Here is an 18,525-nt window from a genome sequence, read left to right as displayed (position 1 = left end):
AGAAGCACCATCTCTAACATGTCTTCCTCAGTGGAGTTGTCCCTGGAAACACTACCGTTTGTTGCGTCACTTCACTTCTTAATGTAGGACTGCATAATGAAGTGAAGCTCAGTAAGCACCTCAGGGATCCATTTAATTGGGATGTTTGCAGCATCTCCATCAACAAGCTGAAGAATGAAAACCACCCAGCAGCATCAGCAGGTGCACACAGTGCAGGGAGTTGTTCCATGTCTTTTCTCTGATGCCTGCATTCTGGCAGGTGACTCCCACATTCATCCAGGTTGCCCATACTCTCAAAAAAGTGCTCCAGGTGTAAAGAACAAACAGATATTTTTGTGTCAATTGCAGCTATTTTTTTCTGTGTCTTTTGGAAATGTCTGGCTTAGCTCCTTGTATTAGTCCTGCAGAGCTGGCAGCGGTTCCCCGACAGATTGTCCAGATCAATTTCCAGCCATTTTAGGAAATAGTAGCACTGTACTTCTCCGTGAAGGAAGCTTGACATTGGCACTTTCATTTCCTTCTGATCTCATTTTCTTTGGTTTTTGAGGACTTGTGGTCTTCAGTGTTCCAGTTGCCAGCTTTTCACAGTCTCCAGCACTCACTTTGTTCGTCCCTGGAAAGTCAGTTGTTCGTCTTTGAGCTCTGAGGTGTTAACAACTTGTTCAATGACTTTACCTGCGTTCTTCCTCACACACTGGCATTAAACATTATCCTCATCAAGCAGGATGCCGCAACCGTGAGCTCTGTCTGCCAGACGTTTTGTTTGGGCAGTTTTATAGCATCTTAGAGATTAATTCCTAGGGGGCTTTTTTCACCTCTGCATCAGTCTGTTTCTTCTGGCTCACATTTAAATTGGTTTTATTGTTAGCATTTTGAGTGTGAAGGTTTCCACTTTGCACACTGCAGATCAAGATGACATTTGTTTTCATATCTGTTTCCAGATTCTTAAAGTAATCATTCTGATTTATCACAGAAGATGTAAACAGCTGCAGATGTCTGACAGATGAATTAGAATTGATTGTAAAAGGCTCTGGCATCCAATCTGAGGTTGGCAACAACCAGTGCTTCATTGAATTTGTGTATGTTCCCGTTACCACAAGGGTGATATCAGCTGATCTCGCCTAGTCCATCTGAAATCCTCCAGGAGACATCACCACACACCATGTTGCAGTGATAAAAAGTATCATGGCATTGTTGAGTGTTACTGAGAAGTTGGTTAGTCTGAGACTTGAACATTGTCCACTTCAGCCTGACAAATGTCTCCAGAGGAATATCAGAGAGGACAATTCTTTGTTCATGGCTTAACTTTCTGAACCCTCTGGTCTGAGGGTCTGAATGTTCCAGTTGCACATGGACCACAGCATCAATGTGATGTCTCTCATCATGGTTGGATAGAGGGAGCAGGACAGCAGAGTGCCATTTTCAGAACTATGTCCTGCTGAAGAAAGTCAGTTATCAGTTGATCGGACTGATGGCATTGCGCCTTTCTGTGCCTGACACATCTGACACTTGCAGCATTTACATTCAACATCATGATTTTCTTCCAAAAGGCTTCAGGAAGTGACTTTGCAGTTTCAAGTTTATTCTCTGATTCATCAGTCTGATTAATCTTCAGAGCAGTGTTGAACGTAAACATGTTGTCATACTGGTCATCCGACCAGTCGTCCAATCATTGACAGCACCTCCCTGAGACATGGCTGCATGAATCAACAGGAAGAGGCCAACGAAAATACAGGATGTTACATTTTGCACTATATTGATTAGTTAGAAAAAAGTCCTGATGAAGATCAGTTCACTCATTACATGTGTACAAAACTAATATTAGAGTATATGATATAATGTTGTTGATAATGTCATCAGGTTTATGTTGGATTGGTCTGGTAGATGTCAAATTTTGAACAGAATGCTTATATTACAAACTGAAATGTGGAGTTTAAAAACATGGACAGTTATCAAAGAAGGGATGACTGAACAGGCCCAGTAGGCCTTTGAGCCTTCATCCAGACACTGTGATGGCAGTGACTACCAACAATTCTGGATAGAAAGTCACAGGGTGAAGTCAAAAGTAAGGATGCTCCAAAAAAGTTTTTTCTGACTCCAACATTTACACCCACTTTGTACAGCGATTGGCCAGGCAGGCAGAGCTCACAAAGTAAACATGGTTCAATCTCGAAGACTCTCTTTATTCATTCTTTACAAGACTATTTCTGTTAACTTTAGCCATGAACAACACTACAAATGCCACTGTCTGAAAATGCACACCATTATCCCCATATTTAAACCATAATTGTGTCTCCACCCTTCATCATGGCCACCTTTCACCCCATTTTCCAGCATAATCCAGCCCTTAGACCTGCTTAACATCAGCATGGTAGCACTGTCATGAGCTTGGGGCATTTAGCTCAAAGGATCACTGTGTCTAAGCATAGTTTCACAGAGCGGAGAGCATGGACAGGGACAGGGACTCTAAAACTGCTGAAACAGAGGTCATTGTTCTAAACTTAGGTGTGAGATAGGCAAAATAACATCATCTGCATATTACATAAGTTTATGTTCTGCTTGTCCAGTTGTTATTCCAGTGATTTCCATCTGTGTCTGCAAAGTCCCAGTGTCCCACCTCCATAGGTTCTCTGGAGGTTTTCCAGCCCTGCCTCGTAAATTGCTCTGCCAGCTTGTGCTACTTGGCACATTTGCGCTTGTGCACTTCATCCATGTGCTCCTCACAGGGTACAATGAGCTCCAACATGATCACATATTTTGTAGTGAGAGAAAACAAGATCATGTCTGGGTGGGGTGTTGTTTGGATGATGTGCTCAGGAAACCTCCGCTGCTCGCCCAGGTCGACTTTCAACTGCCAGTCAGCAGCTGAGGCGAGGAGGCCTCTTGCATGTTTGGGCTGAGGGGTGTGTCTCTCTGCGGCTCTGACAAACGTGCAGACAGCACTCAAGACTTACGCAGGTTACAAGTGTGTTTGTTCACTCTTGTCTTTGCTTTGTCATTTTTTCGCTTTGTGTTAATTGTGTTTACACCGCCATAAACGTGAAAATGGATTGTGAATTTAAAACTCTTGATCCTGCAGCTTCTGGGAGAAAAGGTAAGTAAGAAATCCTGGAAAAATCCTGCAGCTATCAGATAAATAGGAGAGTAAAAACTAGAATATTCCCCTCTGAAGTGTAACTATCTCAAAACTGTAACTGAGCACTGTACATAAGGAAATGTACTTAATTACTTTCCACCAGTAGTTACAGTTATCATTAGAGCTTATCATGCAGTGTCCATGTTGAAAGTTAGTACCTTGAATTATTGCACATTTAAAAAATATTGAGAAAGTATTAAAGTAGTATAATATAATGAGGGTAACACAGCCTACTATGCCTAAATTGGTCTATCAACATTACTAATATGTCTAAATGAGCATTCATTCATATATTTTACTACACGATATTTGGCTACTCTGCAGTGGGCTATTTCTGATAATTTGCTACTTTAACTTTGCATTTCCAACACAACAATACCATGCTTTCTTGCATTTATGACATTTAAATAGAACTACAATAAAGAAAACAGATTGCATTTTTGTTATTTTATTGGGGGATGCCAACAAAACACAAAACTGAACATTTGTGGAGAGAGAAGAAATGCAGGCTTACTTTGAGTCCTCCTCTTTGTGCAAAAGAATAAAATAAAATAGCTTACTTTGATAATAGATATATGTCACAAATGTCCACAAATTTTCTGACCAATCACACATTTATATTTGAAGTCTGACGATGGATTCTCTGATACCTAATGAAAGTTTCTTCATGTAATTCCCATCCGTGAACAGTTTTCCACGCCTTACGATCTCCCGAGCTGCCACAAAAGTTGCAGCAGTAGTGGAGTTTGGAGAGTTGATCCATTTTTTCAAAGTACATTTGCTCTGCTCTGCTTTCCGCAGCAACTCCGAAATCGCTCTGCTTCTCTCGTCTCCAGCTGGATACTTTTCAGCAAATGCAGTGTGCTTGTTCACAAAATGTTTTTCAGCCTTATTTTTTTTGTTCTTTGCTAATTTCTCACTGCAGATCAAGTTGGTAGTGAATGCAAACAAATCTGTCCACACACTGTTGAACCCTCTGTTTTCCTTGGGGACTTTTCTTTTTTTCTATTTGCCATCCATCCTGGGTGATTTTTTTTGTCAAAGCCACAGGGAGCCACTTGAGAGGAGCAAAGAAGCCGCATGCGGCTCCTGAGCTGCGGGTTGCCGACCCCCTGTTCTAGACTCTTATCCTTGTTTCCTAATACAGCTGTGCTTTTAGTGGATTGAAACAGCCTCAGCAAAACAGTTACAACTGAATTTTAAAGAGTTAACCTGCAAAATACCACATCAAAAGAAAGAAAACAGCAGCATGGGGATTTGTGCTGAGGAGCCCAGTGTCTCCTAACATGATCAAGTATTTTTGAATCTTGACTTCTTGGAAGTTAATATTAAACCACTCGCTTTCATCTTTACAATATCAATCAATTACAATATCAAATATATTTCAACCAATACAGTATGTTAAAATATATAATGAAAAGTTACTGGATGTGTTTTTGCCAGTATTTCAGTTTGCCTGCAGCATGGTTGACTTGGTTTTTAAAAAGCATGCAATATAACCTCTCACCTGTCTGTACAGTTGTAGATATCAGCTTACTGCACTGATGGTTCAGCACTGTCCAGGCAGAGATAATGCCTCTAAATCAAAGAATATCTTGTTATAGTCTCTGGTGTGTATTACTTGCAGCTCTTTCACTGGTCTTGTGGCAGCTATAAAGATGTGAAATTCCCTCCATGTTGTCTCTTTTGGTCCATTTCAAGGACAGAGCTGGAGCCTCTGCAGTCCCTATGAGCATCCACAGCTTACTGACCACAGAGTTTGGCCTCACTGACAGGAACTTGATCTTACCAGCAGGGGGCACCACTGGCAAACATAAGAAAGCAGAACAAATCATTTGTGCCACTGGTAGTGTCATCTGAACCTAATAACAGAACTTGATCATGTTGTGAAACGCCTTTCATCGTATCTGCTAAACACTCAGCCCTCCCTGCCTCCAGTATGTTTTTCTATGAAAGTCAAAAATTTCAGGGAGAAGGCCTTTGGCAAATCCACACTTTGAAAAAGAATTCAGTTAATTTCTTATAGTTAGTATTTTGAGCTTGTGTCTCTGTCTCAGTGTCATTAGAAATAATTCACACATTCGTTATCACACATTTATTTATCAGATTTTAAAAAAAGGTTTGGCATTTAGATAGACAGATTTTTTAGAGGGTTGACATGTTTTATCTTATATAGGCTGTCAATAATATCCAGGGATGACAGATGCAGATTCTACAAAAGGACAATCCACGTGAGGCACCTGGACCTGATGGCATCCCTCGCCGAGCTCTCAATGTGTGTGCAGATCAACTGATGGATGTCTTCACAGACATTTTCAGCCTTTGGAGCAGAGGGCCACTTGAGAATGCTGTTTATTGATTTGCTAAGTATTCAATACCATTGTGGATAGCATTAGGTTCTGTTTTCAGAAAAAAAAATTCAGTTATACAAACAAAGAAACTGAAGCTGTACTCTGCGTTTAAATTTGATGTAGCTTTGACTCATGTTTGCTAAATTATGTGTACTAGAACAAGAGTTTGTAAAAGCATGACAGTGGAACTCCTGGAAGCCCTTTTTCTCTGCTGATGTAGCACCAATTTAAAAAATGTTGCACCTTTAAACTACATAGACTGATTAGTTTTATGACAACATCTTTCCAGCAGTGAAAAACTTGTTAAGTGAATCTGTTGTATATCACTATGCTGGAACTCTAATGTTAACATGTGGCCATATTACCGACCTGTCTAAACTTGCCATAGGAATTGGAAGTCAAAGATGTTTGGAACAAATATGCTCATTTAGAATATAAAATCTAATGAGTGCAAGGTGACAAATTGTTTGCATGTTTTGAAAATTATTAATCATTAAATTAATTTGCTCTGAACTTATGCTAACAAACAAGTTTTCTTTTTCTAGATTATTTTTCTCAGGTCATTGACCATATTTCGACAAGTTTGTGTCACTGAAATTACATTAAGATGTTAAAGATTGAAGAATTCCCCTGTCTAACATCAGCACCGGCAGCTTGTCTCTGAGCTCCAGAATATTTGGCAGAAATACAGTCACAGAGCTGATGGGGACCAGCAGAAGGGAGCCAAAGACACTTAAAGGACACTGGAAAGAGTGAAGGAATGACAGCCAACAAGGATTTAGACTGACAAACAGATCCATTTGAAATTGTGAGCTGAAGTAGTTAATTTGTATAAAAAAGTGTATAAAAACACTTTCCTGCTTTAAATTAACTCAAGGTAAAAGTGTATCTGAAGGTAGTTGTTATTTTCACTGTGGTTTTAATGATTTTCAAGCAATAAAAGGGCTAATATAAATGATAAATGTTATACATGACTGTACAACTAATATAATGAACAAGGTCAATATGAGGCAGAGAGAAGGAATGCGAGAATGGACAGAATCCAATGAGGCAAACATTGATTTCAGAGAAACATTGCTGAAGGTGTACTCCAGTGATTGCACTTCCAAAAAGTTGAGGCCTCAAAAGAGAGATTTTGAATCGTCATAATCAAAGCATACATTTAACAGCAGGTGGTGCCCCCAAAGCAATCTGCAGACTTCTGTGTCTCTGATGAATGGCAGTCTTCTCAGTTTGGTAGACTATGGCTGACTGTATCATCAGTAAAGTTTTAAACATTACATATTGAATAAAGTTCTTTTAAGATCACGTCAAGTCATCAATAGATACTGACAGCTCAAACCTTTCATCTTTCTGAGACGACACAGTGGGAGCATTAGGATTATCGCTCTTAGAAGTTGCTTGTTCAACATCTTCAAATGAATGGGTTGATAATCTCATTTATTACACTGTAGTTACTTTAATAGATAATCATTGTTTGAAATATCTAAGAAAAACATTTGGTTTGCGTCGGCGAATGTTCTGTGCACATTAGATTAATCGTTAGACTCCATGAAAGGACCTACAGAGGAAGATAATGGAAGGAACACCTACAGCACTGAGAGAAAATGAGAAATGAGTGCACACTCTTCCTCAAATGCAAAGGCGTTGTGGAGAGGAATGAGTAGCATTTCTGGCTATGGAGCTGGCTGCCAGATGGTTATCCTCTCATGGATTCAAAGCACAGCACAAGGGGAACTTTGGCTCCCTTGTTAACATAGAAATGCAGAACCAACACAATGTCTCACCACAAAATCTGTTTCAGCAGTAAAAAATTGCATACGTGACAGCAAAGTCAATCATGACAGCTCCCACAATGGGTCATTGTTAGGAATAGTGACATGCAAGTACAGCCCTGATTGCATAAAAGACGGGACGAGGTTTAAAACAAAAACAGAATGAAGTCATCTGCAAATGTGGAGGTTCATTCTCGATCTTTGTGAAGTGCGGGATGTGACACATGGACTGTCTGGTGGCTACGTGACTTTACTCTGAAGGTATTTTCACATTATCATGAACCATTGTCAACACAGCTAATTGCTGGTGACCACTGCTTTAACTGAAAATTGGCTGAAAAGCAAATTACTCGAGTTTCTGAATATCCAGAATTGCAGTGTGGAAATATAAATTTTGCCAATGATTATTCATTGACACTCTTTTATTTCTTGACAAATTTGTGATAATATTTGCAACAAAAATGATGGCAAAATCTCTGTTCATTATGCCCTGACAAGTAAAGGTGAGATGAAATGCTTGGCTTTGTTACAGCGGACAACCTACATTAGATGACAGTTGTCAACTCAAAGCATTGGTTGTTTTCCTTGTTAACCAATCATTTATCTGCAAGTGCAAGTATGCACTCTCACTACCTCCATGTATCTTTCCCATTGGATGTTTTTTTCCTACTGCCACTGCCACAGTGCGGATCATTTTAGCAATCTCAGAAAGCTATTTTTTCACATTATACTGTTTAGTGTTAGCGTTACAGTCTTTTCTCTGGACATGAGTCAAACTTGGTTAGAACCTTGTTCTCTACAGCAGTATTCTCTGTGGCTGGCTATTTTTCACTACTGACAACATCAGCAAACAGTGCTTGGCAGATGATATTGTTCCTGGAGAGCCAACACACACCTGGTTTTTTTTTAGCCTGTGAGTGTGATTTATTACACTAGTTGTACAAGAAGAATTCTTTTATTTGAAATCATTCATTTTATGTGTTTACATGAATCACTAGTTTTGAAACTTTAAAATAAGCAAGAAATGTTTTAAGTGCAATGTAAGCAGCTTTTATCCACGCGTCAATTTAAACAGCTAAATCACAGATTTAATTGTTAATACATATTGAATTATGCATGATAAAGTATATTGCTGGTATCCATTCCCCCTACGTCAGTGTCATCGCACAGGGAGCCATAACTGAACACAAAATCGCTAACATTAGTAACCTAAGACAAATCCTTTCACTTTCACCATGTTTGCCTCTGTTTCAGCTGTTGGATGATTTTCACCAGCAGGTCAAGCAGGCAGACCAAGGCCTGGTGCTAAAGGACACATTTTAGCGAGCTCAGCCTCCACCCCGCTGCTCCATCACTACATCAGCAGGAACTGATTAATAAGTACAACTCTTGAGAAATGCTTATTAATTAATTACAGTTGCAAATCAGGTTGACATGATCTGGATGTGTCTTTTTCTAAATTTGGGTTAACTGAAAATCAATTGTCGTCCTTTAAGAAATTTGTTACAACACTAAAGTCATTGTTTCTTCAGTATGCACAGATATCAATGGAAAGCTCAACCTCTCTCAACCAACCTGGTTCCATATGACCCAGATAGTTTGACTTCACAATACATCACGTATCACAACAATACATTTCAGGCTTTAACTGGTAGCAATGCTGTGTGTCATTGTGTGTATATTGATCTTGTATTATTGATTTTTAAGCAAACAGGAAGTCTAACATTTCACTTACTTCTAATTCACTGATAGCAGTCCATATGCATTTTTTCGTATTACACTAATCTTACATGATGATCATCAGTGCCAGAGAGTGGCCAGCAGGGTTAACCAAAGCTCGAGGCCTCTCTGTACTTGAAAACTACATCTCACAGATCCAGTTTTGTTCTATGTTACAGTTCTCATCATTCCAGTCGCCAACCCCTGATGCATGGTGCCAGAACTCCACACAGTCCTGGTTCCTCCCGTCAAAGCTGTTGGGCTGGTTTTTACCCCAGAACCTGCAGGATGAGGTGAAATATCCAAAATGAGAATAAACCGTGCTCTATCATTGGGTGAACAAAGTCAACATTGTCCAGAGGTTTTAGCTTGGAATTAAAAAGAAATAAGTGTAGTTTCTTACGATGTGGTCATCGGTGTCCCATCAACCCATTTCCACTGGCCCTCTACTCCTTCATCAGTCAGTCCAATCCAGACTTCTTTGTCACTTGGATACAAGCCATTGATGAAGTTCTATGAGAAACAAGGCATAAACGTAAAAGTTATTGCAAAGTTGTCTTACCCATAAAGTTACATTAAGCTGTGTTTTACTTTATTAGCTTGTCATATATACAGGTATTGTTGGAGTGTAGCAGAATAAATAGCTTAAATTAGCTGCACTAATCAATATTTTTATAGTAAAAATGGATGAAATGATGTTATGGATGAATTTAACAACTAGCTGGTGAACTTAATGGGGAAGCCAGATATTTCCGTGGGGGGTCTGTGGAGACCAAAAACAGAGCAACAAGACAGTGAATATTTGAGTTGTATTTGTGGGGTTGCTAAATACCCTTGTGTCTGTAAACTGTTTCCAAGTTCTTTCACCGTATGAATATCCTTGAAGATTGGTGAAATCTAAAGCATTCAGGATTTTAAAAAACTGATATGGTGATACCTGAAGGTACAGTCATGCAGATATAAATAAATGCATCCGGATAAACAAACCATTTCCTCTTGGCTCGTTATGATTGCCAGGTCTGCTCCTTTGTTTTGACAGTAGTCTCTGCTCAGCTTCCAGTTTTTCTTGCCAACAGAAGTGTAGTAGCAATGATGCTGAAATTTCCTCCAGCCACTGGGGCATTTCTTGTCTGAAAACGCAATGAATTTATTGTGACAACAGTGTTTACATGCATTGAGTTGGACGACATGATAACGTGATGTTTGGTGGTTTTCTGTAGTAAATCAAAAAGGTTTAATTTTTTTTTTTTTTAATTTAATTTAATTTTCAGGTGACAAGACATTTTGCCATATCAAACGTGTCAGGTGTGATTTTTGTCAGTTACCTTGAATCACTGCTTTCAGTCTCTCAATTTCCACCTGCAGCTGGTCTCTCTCAGCAGTCAGGTTGTCATTTTTCGTCTTCAACAGGTCTCTCTCCACAGTTACATTTTTGCAGCTGTTTTGAAGATCATTTTTCTCCTGAACCACGGAGGCATAGGAAGCCCGCAGCTCATCTGTTGCTTTTGTCAGCACGTTGTAATTGGCCTGCAGAATGTCCTTTGCTAGGGTCAAGTTTTGGTGACTGCTTGCTAGCTTGTCTTTCTCACTGGAAGAGAAGTTGTATCTGTCCTGCAAATGCTCAACATCCTTAATCAGGTTGTTGTAATTCTTCTGCAGCTGCTCTTTTGATCTTGTTACATTATTGTATTTGTTCTGCAAATTGTCCCTGTCTCTGGTCACTGAGTCATAGTTGACCTGTAGCTCATTTTTGCGTTTGACCACTAAATCATACTGTTTTTGTAGCAGGTCTTTGGCTGTAGACAAGGCATCGTTATTAGTCTGCAGCTGGTCGTGACTGACCTTTAACTGTTCTGTCTCTTGTTTTAAAGCATTGTTACTCTCCTGTAACTGGCTTTGGCTGACTTTAAGATTGTTTGTTTCCTCAGTGAGTAAATTGTTATTGGTCTGTATCTGTTGATTTCGTCTGGATAAGTAATCACTTCGTTGCTGTAAGTCATTGCGCATCGTCTCCAGATTCTTCTTCTCTCTTCGCGCCGTCCTCAGATCTTCCTGTAGACTCTCTTTGTCTTTACCCATGACTTTTAGCTTGTTCTGATGGTCTTGCTCTACATTTTGGTCTGCCAGAGATGAGAGATATCAGGAAATCAGTGATTTTTACTATGACATGAGGCAACTTTCTAAAACTTGAATATTTGACAAAGAAAACAGAGAGGTAGACTCACAGTGGACACTCTGACCTATGACCCAAGCCAACAGGAGGACACCGAGCAGACCGAGGCAAACTGTAGCAAGCCGGAAAGGGCTGTTTCTCAATGCATAAACTGAATGACCGCAAGAATAGAAACAGAAACTTCAAATTGATGAAGTGTTTTAAGGAACCTGTGGTTATCTGCTTCATCTGTACAATACTGAATGCAAAACACTGACAAATCACTAAATACCAGTTTTCTTGGAAATACACAAGATTTATAATTATTTTCTTAGGTCTTAAAACAACATATTACATATACCAACATATTTATGTGGATATATCATTATATAACATATACAATTTGTAAAACTTATACCAAACCAGAGGACCAGTCATTAGTTTAAAAATATGGATCATTTTGAACTCGGGTTGGCTGATAAGGATAAAATCTCACCTTGCAGTATTTGTAGGTTTACATTGACTTATCTACACCACATGTATAAGTTAAATTGTTAATAAAGTCAAATTGAGACAATGTTTATAGGTAAAATAATTAGACAAGGATGGTGTTTTTGGCTAATCTTTAGGGTCAAATATCTGACAAATGGAGATACTCATCCCATTCATGCAACAGTTCTATAAATCCTACATTGCCATTAATCGGTCCTGCTCGGTGATCACTAATACGACCAAAAATATTGATTGGGATATTGGAAGATATTGGAATTGGGTGCAAACCTCAATATAGACACTCACAGACAGTCAGTTTTTTATCATCTGGTGAAATATATCATGATGTAGAAGTAGCTATGTGTGTGGAACCAAACGAAAACAGTCCAGTTGTGTGCTGTGAAACAAACATAGCATACTGAAAAATATCAAAAAGCTCTGTGGAGCTGAGGGGAACTGGTCCTTTTTCGTTGTTTTGTGGTTTATATTGTCACATCCCCCAACCCTATGCAGACTGAAGTTCTTATTTTGTTACCTGAATACTGGAGCTTGCTGCCATCCATGAAAAGTTGCTTATAGCCAATTTTACTGTTCTCGTAGTCCATGTTTGTCACGGTAGAGGCATGGTACTCGACAGCCATCTTTGCTTGTGCTTCATGAGCTGTAGACTTACCAGTGAAAAAAACTGTAGCGTTAGCTTCTGAAATAGCCTTTTTTCATTAAGGTTAATAGGAAATCTGTCCCCTCTCAGTTATTTGCCTTTCATTTATGTTCTAAGTTCCCTCCAGTAAGTTTCTACCTTGACATAAAGAATAATACTGTAGACATTGTAGTAACTTTTAGCAGGACATGTATGTATGCAAAATGACAAAACTTCTTCTGTTTTGCTGATTGCTTAAAGAAGTTGGATTGTCTGTTTTTTATAGTGTCACACTATATAAGAATATCAGATTTAGACCTTGAATGCCATTAATGTAAAGTAAATCTTACCTCTGCCTGTAGAGATGATAACACAGTCAATGGGATGGAATAATAAAGGAATTAAAACCAAACCTATTCACTTCTTGTAACTTCATCCACCAAAGCAGGGCACTTGTGCTTCAATGTATGGCACACTTACTTTAAATCATTGTGTGGTGTTCTCTACATGTGTGGCCAGCAGGGCAGAAATTTAGGGTTGGTCAGGAGGCGGAGCGAGAACCTCCTATCCCCCTAACTGCTGGCGAGTTAATCAGAAAAACCAGTTGAAGGCGTGTGGCATTGAAATTAAACTCAGGATACTCTTGGTCATCCAGGACTAATCTCAGCACTGGTGGTGCAGTTTGTGGTGTCACTGTGACCAGAGAAATAGCTTCTTTTTTTTTTTTCATTTCCATCATAAACAGACAAGATGAGCTTTTAAGTGAAACCAGTTTGTGTTTCCGGTTGGACTAAACACCTGCCCTCTCCACGGTCATGAGGCATGAAGACCACTGTTTGAGATCAGGGGAAATAAATCTGTTTGATTTAGTGTAATCAGAGCTTTGCAGAGAGCAGCAGCAACGTTTTGCCAATTTCACAACATGAACCACATATTGACATGGACAGATATGAGGAAGAACAGATTTCACAAACCCCAAAGATGCTGAGCATGGAGTTTTCATATGAACATACTGGGAAGAAGTCTGAGTCTGAGTCTGGTCGCAAGTTTACTTTTCTTACTCAAGTTTTGCTCCAGCAGATTTTCTGATTGAGCAAAAGGTTGTGCACTGTGCAACTAAATCCATTTTTTGTAGACTTAATTTAATCCTACTGTGATCATAATGAAAGCAGCACGTGTGCTAGGGTGGTAATTTGGCCACAGAAGTTTGTTTTCTTTTTTCAGATTCATCTGAACTTGATGGTCATTTTCATACTGAATAATACAGTAAATCCATTCATAAAATGCTTTATGCACACACGTCAGTCTTATCGTTACACGCTGCGTTTACCCTCACTGGCTGCTATATTTGGAAAACATCATTAAGCTCAGGACAGTAACTGGTCCTGTAGGAACAATGGAAGCTGGAGCTAACATTTCAAAAGCTCTAATGGCTCTATAGCTTGTCAATGCAGGCTTAGTCAGGTTCCTGTGTGAAAATCACTTGCTATAGACGGTACATCAGCACATCAGTGGTCGCTATATGATGCAACCAGTCCTGAACATGTAGAGGGCCAGTGCCAGGAAACACGTTGCTGCCCGGACAAATGTGGATGTGTGATCAATGACTCGACCTCCCATCTGTTCCACTGTTAGTACAAAGAAATGTAAAATGGGAGGAATTACCCTGTATGTTGCAAGCTGTAGTCTAAAGCATTACCTTGTGGTCTGTATGTCCGGTCCAACACATTCAAGATTTGCTGTCAGGAATGTTCCAGTGATGCACTTTCATTCTGGCTCACAGTGTGTTTTTTTGCATTTTCATGTGTTTCTGTGTCTAGCTGCAGGTAAAAACTCAAAACCTCTAAACTACATTTAGCTGAACTGAATGTTAAAGGGCCAGTTCACTAACCCATAGCTTTCAGGGTGTTAACATAGATAACGACTTAGAAAAGTTGAATTTCATGATATGGATGTTTAAGGTCATTCATGTGTTTGTGTAAGGAAGTGAGTCACTGAGAAACTACAAGTGAGTGAGTCCTGACAGAGCTGGGATCAGCTGCTACACCCTTCTATTATCTCATCCAAGCAGTTGTGTTTTCAAGATGGCCTGATAGCTCAAAAAGAACACAGACCAGGCCATAGAATGTGCAAAAAGTATTGTTCTTCACCCAGAGATGAAAATGTTTTGACTCATTTGAATGTTACACTGATCAATAACAGAGTAAAGACTTAAATTACAAAGCCTGCAGGGCTTTATGAGTATGCACCATTCTAATGAGAGATTCAGTCTTCAAATTATTCAGCTGGGGCACTCCACCGATTTTAAGCATGACGATTAGTTTACTCCTCACAATGAGTACAGGACTACTCACCGAACAAGAGCTCACAGAACAATTGTATAATGCCTAATGGGGTTCAGGAGGGAGCTTTCAAAAACAACACGTCATCAGGGTTAGCTCAGCTTGGGTTTAAGATGTCACAGTTTTAACATGAAGCCTGTTTTACTGTACAAACATGAGCTTGAAGGTTTGAAGGAAGTAGGCATTTAGGAGGCAGAGCAGTCTAATAAAAGATGCTTAGAACCTGCATTATGGGAATGTAGGATGTAGCATTTTTGGAGCTTGGTCAGAGTATCTCCGCCTCTGCTGCTTTGACTTTGCACTTCTGTCTGTCTATTGTGAGTCCTCCAACTTGATACAAATGCAATGCTATATATAGGTGTTATTTAATTAATCTCCTTGAAATTCTTTTGCAAGAGAGACCCAAGCACCGCAGATAAAAAGAGAAGCTAACATAACCAGACAAACAAAAGCACATACAGCATCAGTGAGAATCACAGACATTGCTACGTAATAACAGTAAGTAAGAAAAACATAGACATGTACATGATAGAGCACATATATTTATTTTTTTATTTATATTAAAGTATTTCAAAGGGGATAGTCAATACTGAGCTTTCACAATAATCAAAATATGACCACAAGTCTTAAAAGTACTGAGATAGTTCTCTATTTAGGTAGTCCTCATATCTAAATAAGTAAACAAGTGTTTTTTTGGTCTGACCCATGCTGTGTGATCGTGTTCTGGTTTAACAGCCCTGTGGTCAAGATGAGCCTCCGAAACTGCCCCCAAAAAACGAAATCATATGAGCCTTTTCTGATCAGCCAACTCTACCATTAAGATTTGGTGAAGTTCATATAAGTAAACCACTACTACTGATTAAGTGGAAGAAAGACTGTTGTCATGGTTCAAAGAATCACCAATCACCACAGCTGACAGAGACAGAGTTATCTGCACAGCATTGTCAAAGCCAGCCCTGCTGAGCTCTTCCCACACAGGTTCAGTGGTGCAATAACAGCACTGTACTGTAGTTTATGTATGTCGCTTGTCAGGAAAACATAAACATTTTTCATTTTTCTGGTGCTGACAGTGCAGAACTCCCACAAAGGCTATCGCTGTCCATTTCAAGTGTCTTGCTATTTTGCACGTTGAGGCTGTAGTGATGATGGCGGACCCTGTAGAACATTTGTTCTAGTAAGGACTGTCTCGCACCAGCTGTGACATACCCATTGGTGACCCCCACACAGCGGAAGCCCAAACGCTGGTAGAGCTGGTGCGCAGCACGTGTGTACGCTGTGTTTCCCAAAACAACAGACGAGTATCTGTGAGTGACAGCAAACTCCAGAACCTTCTGTCCCAGTGCCACGCCGATGCCACGCTGCCGATAGCTGCGGTCAACACACATCCGCTGCAACTCGACAGCACCTCCTGGATCCTGCTGGCCGACTGCTGCCACGACACCCACCACTTTGCCTTCCAGCACCGCTACCCACAGACAGGAGTCTGAGGTGAAGGGCAAGGACACAACATGAGCATGATGAATAAAGGATGTGGAAATGCAATGAAAAAAGGAAAATCATTCTGTTTAAAATGCAATTCATTCAAGTCTTTTCTTTCACAGCTACAACAGATAATTGCCTGCCCCAACCAACCGGATCAGTCACTGAGCTTTGATGCACAGTATCCTTTTCAGTCCTGACGTCATTACAGGTTTCTTGTCGACGCACAGGCTCAAGGAAAGCTTGTACAGCAAGTGTGGTGTGAAAACTATGATTCACAGGCTCAGCCAGGTAAGAGATTATCACTGTGTCAACGCCGGAGGAGGTGTTTAAATTGGTCTTTATTTATAAGTTGTACAATGATCCATACAGCTGGGCATCCTTTATCAGACACTGCTCTGTTTCCTCTGGACAGAAAAGTCTTCCCAAAAATATAGTGAATGGCTAACTGTCTGTGATGTTTATTCAAGTGATTCATATGATGCAATTTTCTAGTTTCTTACTATTTTGAAATATTTCTCAATGTCAGACACTGAACGCCTCTCTCCATCTTGACTCTGAAACACTTGGAAATAAGGAAAAAAGTCCAGGAATTTATCCTTCTACCCTTGAATAAATCTCATGTGTTGTATTTCATGAATATATTGTATATATCTAATATAAATGTCTTCAATAGACTGAACCAAAAAAGAGAATACTATTAGTTGCAGCCAACATAGACAAAATGAGGCGACACTGTGTCTTAGTTTTAAATCAGTTTGATGAAATTGCTGTCATCTCCATGCAGAACCATATCTTCCTGCACTTTTTATGGCTAACAAAGCTTCCAACTTTCATTGTAATAATCAATTTTTATTTATTTTTTTTTTTCTGCTGCAGAAATTTGATTATTTTCCCTCTTGAATGTAATTCAAGGCATTAACATTTTGAAGAAGTAGCAATACAAAGAAACAGGATATGATACAGAAGTTTGTAGTTTTCACTGGATGCATGAATCTACAAACCTGTAATTAGTGTAAATACATTACTCTAACACTGCATTTATCTGACATTGTGTCATTCAGAAGGACTTCAGTCTTCATTTTGGGTCCAAACTGTGCTGCAGATATGGCTGTGCACAATTCAAAAACACTCATCACCCTTATATAACATCCAGAGGCTCATTCTTATGTATAACTGCTTATCAGGGAACAGAAGAGGGTGCCTCAATTTTATCCCTGTAAGTCAGAAATAGATCATTTTTCACTACATTCTGCATTTGAAATATAAGTTATACAATGGATACCTGGTGGTTTCATATAAAAGCCTTCGATGTCTGCCATGTCTGTGCTCATGGCGTGCTCCAGGTAACCACGGATCACACGTCTGCTGTAGAAGTAGCGCCCACACAGCACAATTGCAGGGAGGAGTCCTATCACCCACCAGCACATGGTGATGATAAAACAAACAACTGCCAGAGCAAAGATATGAGCAGATGTGTGAATGTAACGACAATCTAAAGTTCTTACACTTTTAACTTTCTCCAGGCAACAAGCACAATGTCAAATTCATTTGAACACTGCATTATGAATTACAATAACATGAGAAAAACACAAGAATTAAGTACCAGACAAGACAAAGAATGTTCTTGTTGCAATTAAGAAATCTTTATGGAAAGAATGGTCTATAAGAACATTTCTTAAGATGTGTCTCAAAAGAAAATGTAGTCGCCTGTTGTCTGGTTGGTGTCAATGCTCAGTGTTCTTGCAATTATCACCCCCCACATATTTCTGTCCGAGCCGCAGAGAATTAGAGAAATATGTCATTTATGTAATAATCTTACCTGTCATAGCAGAATAGAGCAGGAGACTCTCAGGGTGATGTCTCAAGCCTCTGAAGGCCGTGTCTGGTACCATCTCCATCAGCCCTTCATAAAAGATCAGCTGGACCGCAGATTTGTCCTCCGGCTCAAACTCACGCACAGCTATAATTTGAAGTCCATTTTGAGTGTTTAGTCCTTTGTCATGTTTCTGGACAGAATTCGTCTGTGCTCTTTCCTCCATATCAAACTTTTAAGATTCGGATTCAGGTATGAAATTCGTAGCTGAGGTCCAACCTCTAGCTTGCTTGTGCTGTCTGTTGTGCACAACTTTCTCTATGGCGTCCGTCTTTGTGAGGAGGTCTGGTACCCAGAGGTTTTGCAGTTGTTGTTAGAGCACTTCTTCACTTGCAGGCATACTATTCAAGATTTGTCAGTTGCTGTTTGAAAACCCACTGTTCAAAGTTGGCCCCTCCTCAGCGGTGCTCTGATGCTACCCACTCAGGATGAGCTGTCAGACCAGTCAGATGACCTAAGCCTTTCATGTGTGATCACCTACCCCAGCAAAAAACATTGTTTAGAAGCTACTCAGGTCAGATATGTGTGAGAAGCAGATATACAATCCCTATAAATAGGGTTAA

General features: G+C 39.7%; 2 protein-coding genes across 2 annotated transcripts; both read right to left on the bottom strand.

Annotated features, from left to right (window-relative positions):
- Window positions 1-8,202: 8,202 nt before the first annotated feature.
- Window positions 8,203-12,748, bottom strand: LOC143318905 (uncharacterized). Its single transcript, XM_076727429.1, has 7 exons — window positions 12,616-12,748; window positions 12,161-12,293; window positions 11,207-11,305; window positions 10,307-11,101; window positions 9,969-10,111; window positions 9,385-9,494; window positions 8,203-9,262 (listed from the first exon to the last, which is right to left on the bottom strand). The coding sequence occupies exons 2-7, from the start codon at window positions 12,264-12,266 to the stop codon at window positions 9,124-9,126; spliced, it is 1,392 nt and encodes a 463-aa protein (XP_076583544.1). The 5' UTR covers window positions 12,267-12,293; window positions 12,616-12,748; the 3' UTR covers window positions 8,203-9,123.
- Window positions 12,749-15,164: 2,416 nt separating this feature from the next.
- On the bottom strand, window positions 15,165-18,309 carry LOC143320154 (N-acetylaspartate synthetase-like). The gene is made up of 3 exons (XM_076729614.1): window positions 17,909-18,309; window positions 17,372-17,536; window positions 15,165-16,090 (listed from the first exon to the last, which is right to left on the bottom strand). Exons 1-3 carry the CDS (start codon window positions 18,126-18,128, stop codon window positions 15,657-15,659), a joined length of 819 nt encoding a protein of 272 aa, XP_076585729.1. The 5' UTR covers window positions 18,129-18,309; the 3' UTR covers window positions 15,165-15,656.
- Window positions 18,310-18,525: the final 216 nt, after the last annotated feature.

The sequence above is a fragment of the Chaetodon auriga genome, chromosome 4, assembly GCF_051107435.1.
Source record: "Chaetodon auriga isolate fChaAug3 chromosome 4, fChaAug3.hap1, whole genome shotgun sequence".
NCBI classification, from domain to species: Eukaryota; Metazoa; Chordata; class Actinopteri; order Chaetodontiformes; family Chaetodontidae; genus Chaetodon; species Chaetodon auriga.
This window is presented reverse-complemented; position numbering and strand designations above follow the sequence as displayed.

What these genes read in the sequence shown, in the direction of transcription:
- LOC143318905 (XM_076727429.1), bottom strand. Translation starts at nt 12,266, where the DNA reads ATGGCTGTCGAGTACCATGCCTCTACCGTGACAAACATGGACTACGAG. An exon ending in TAACGAGCCAAGAGGAAATG is followed by an intron (nt 9,495 to 9,968) that starts GTTTGTTTATCC and finishes TGTTTCTCATAG; the next exon opens with AACTTCATCAATGGCTTGTA. An exon ending in GGGACACCGATGACCACATC is followed by an intron (nt 9,263 to 9,384) that starts GTAAGAAACTAC and finishes CTCATCCTGCAG; the next exon opens with GTTCTGGGGTAAAAACCAGC.
- LOC143320154 (XM_076729614.1), bottom strand. Translation starts at nt 18,128, where the DNA reads ATGGAGGAAAGAGCACAGACGAATTCTGTCCAGAAACATGACAAAGGA. An exon ending in GCTCTATTCTGCTATGACAG is followed by an intron (nt 17,537 to 17,908) that starts GTAAGATTATTA and finishes TTGCTCTGGCAG; the next exon opens with TTGTTTGTTTTATCATCACC. An exon ending in CTTTTATATGAAACCACCAG is followed by an intron (nt 16,091 to 17,371) that starts GTATCCATTGTA and finishes CCTTCACCTCAG; the next exon opens with ACTCCTGTCTGTGGGTAGCG.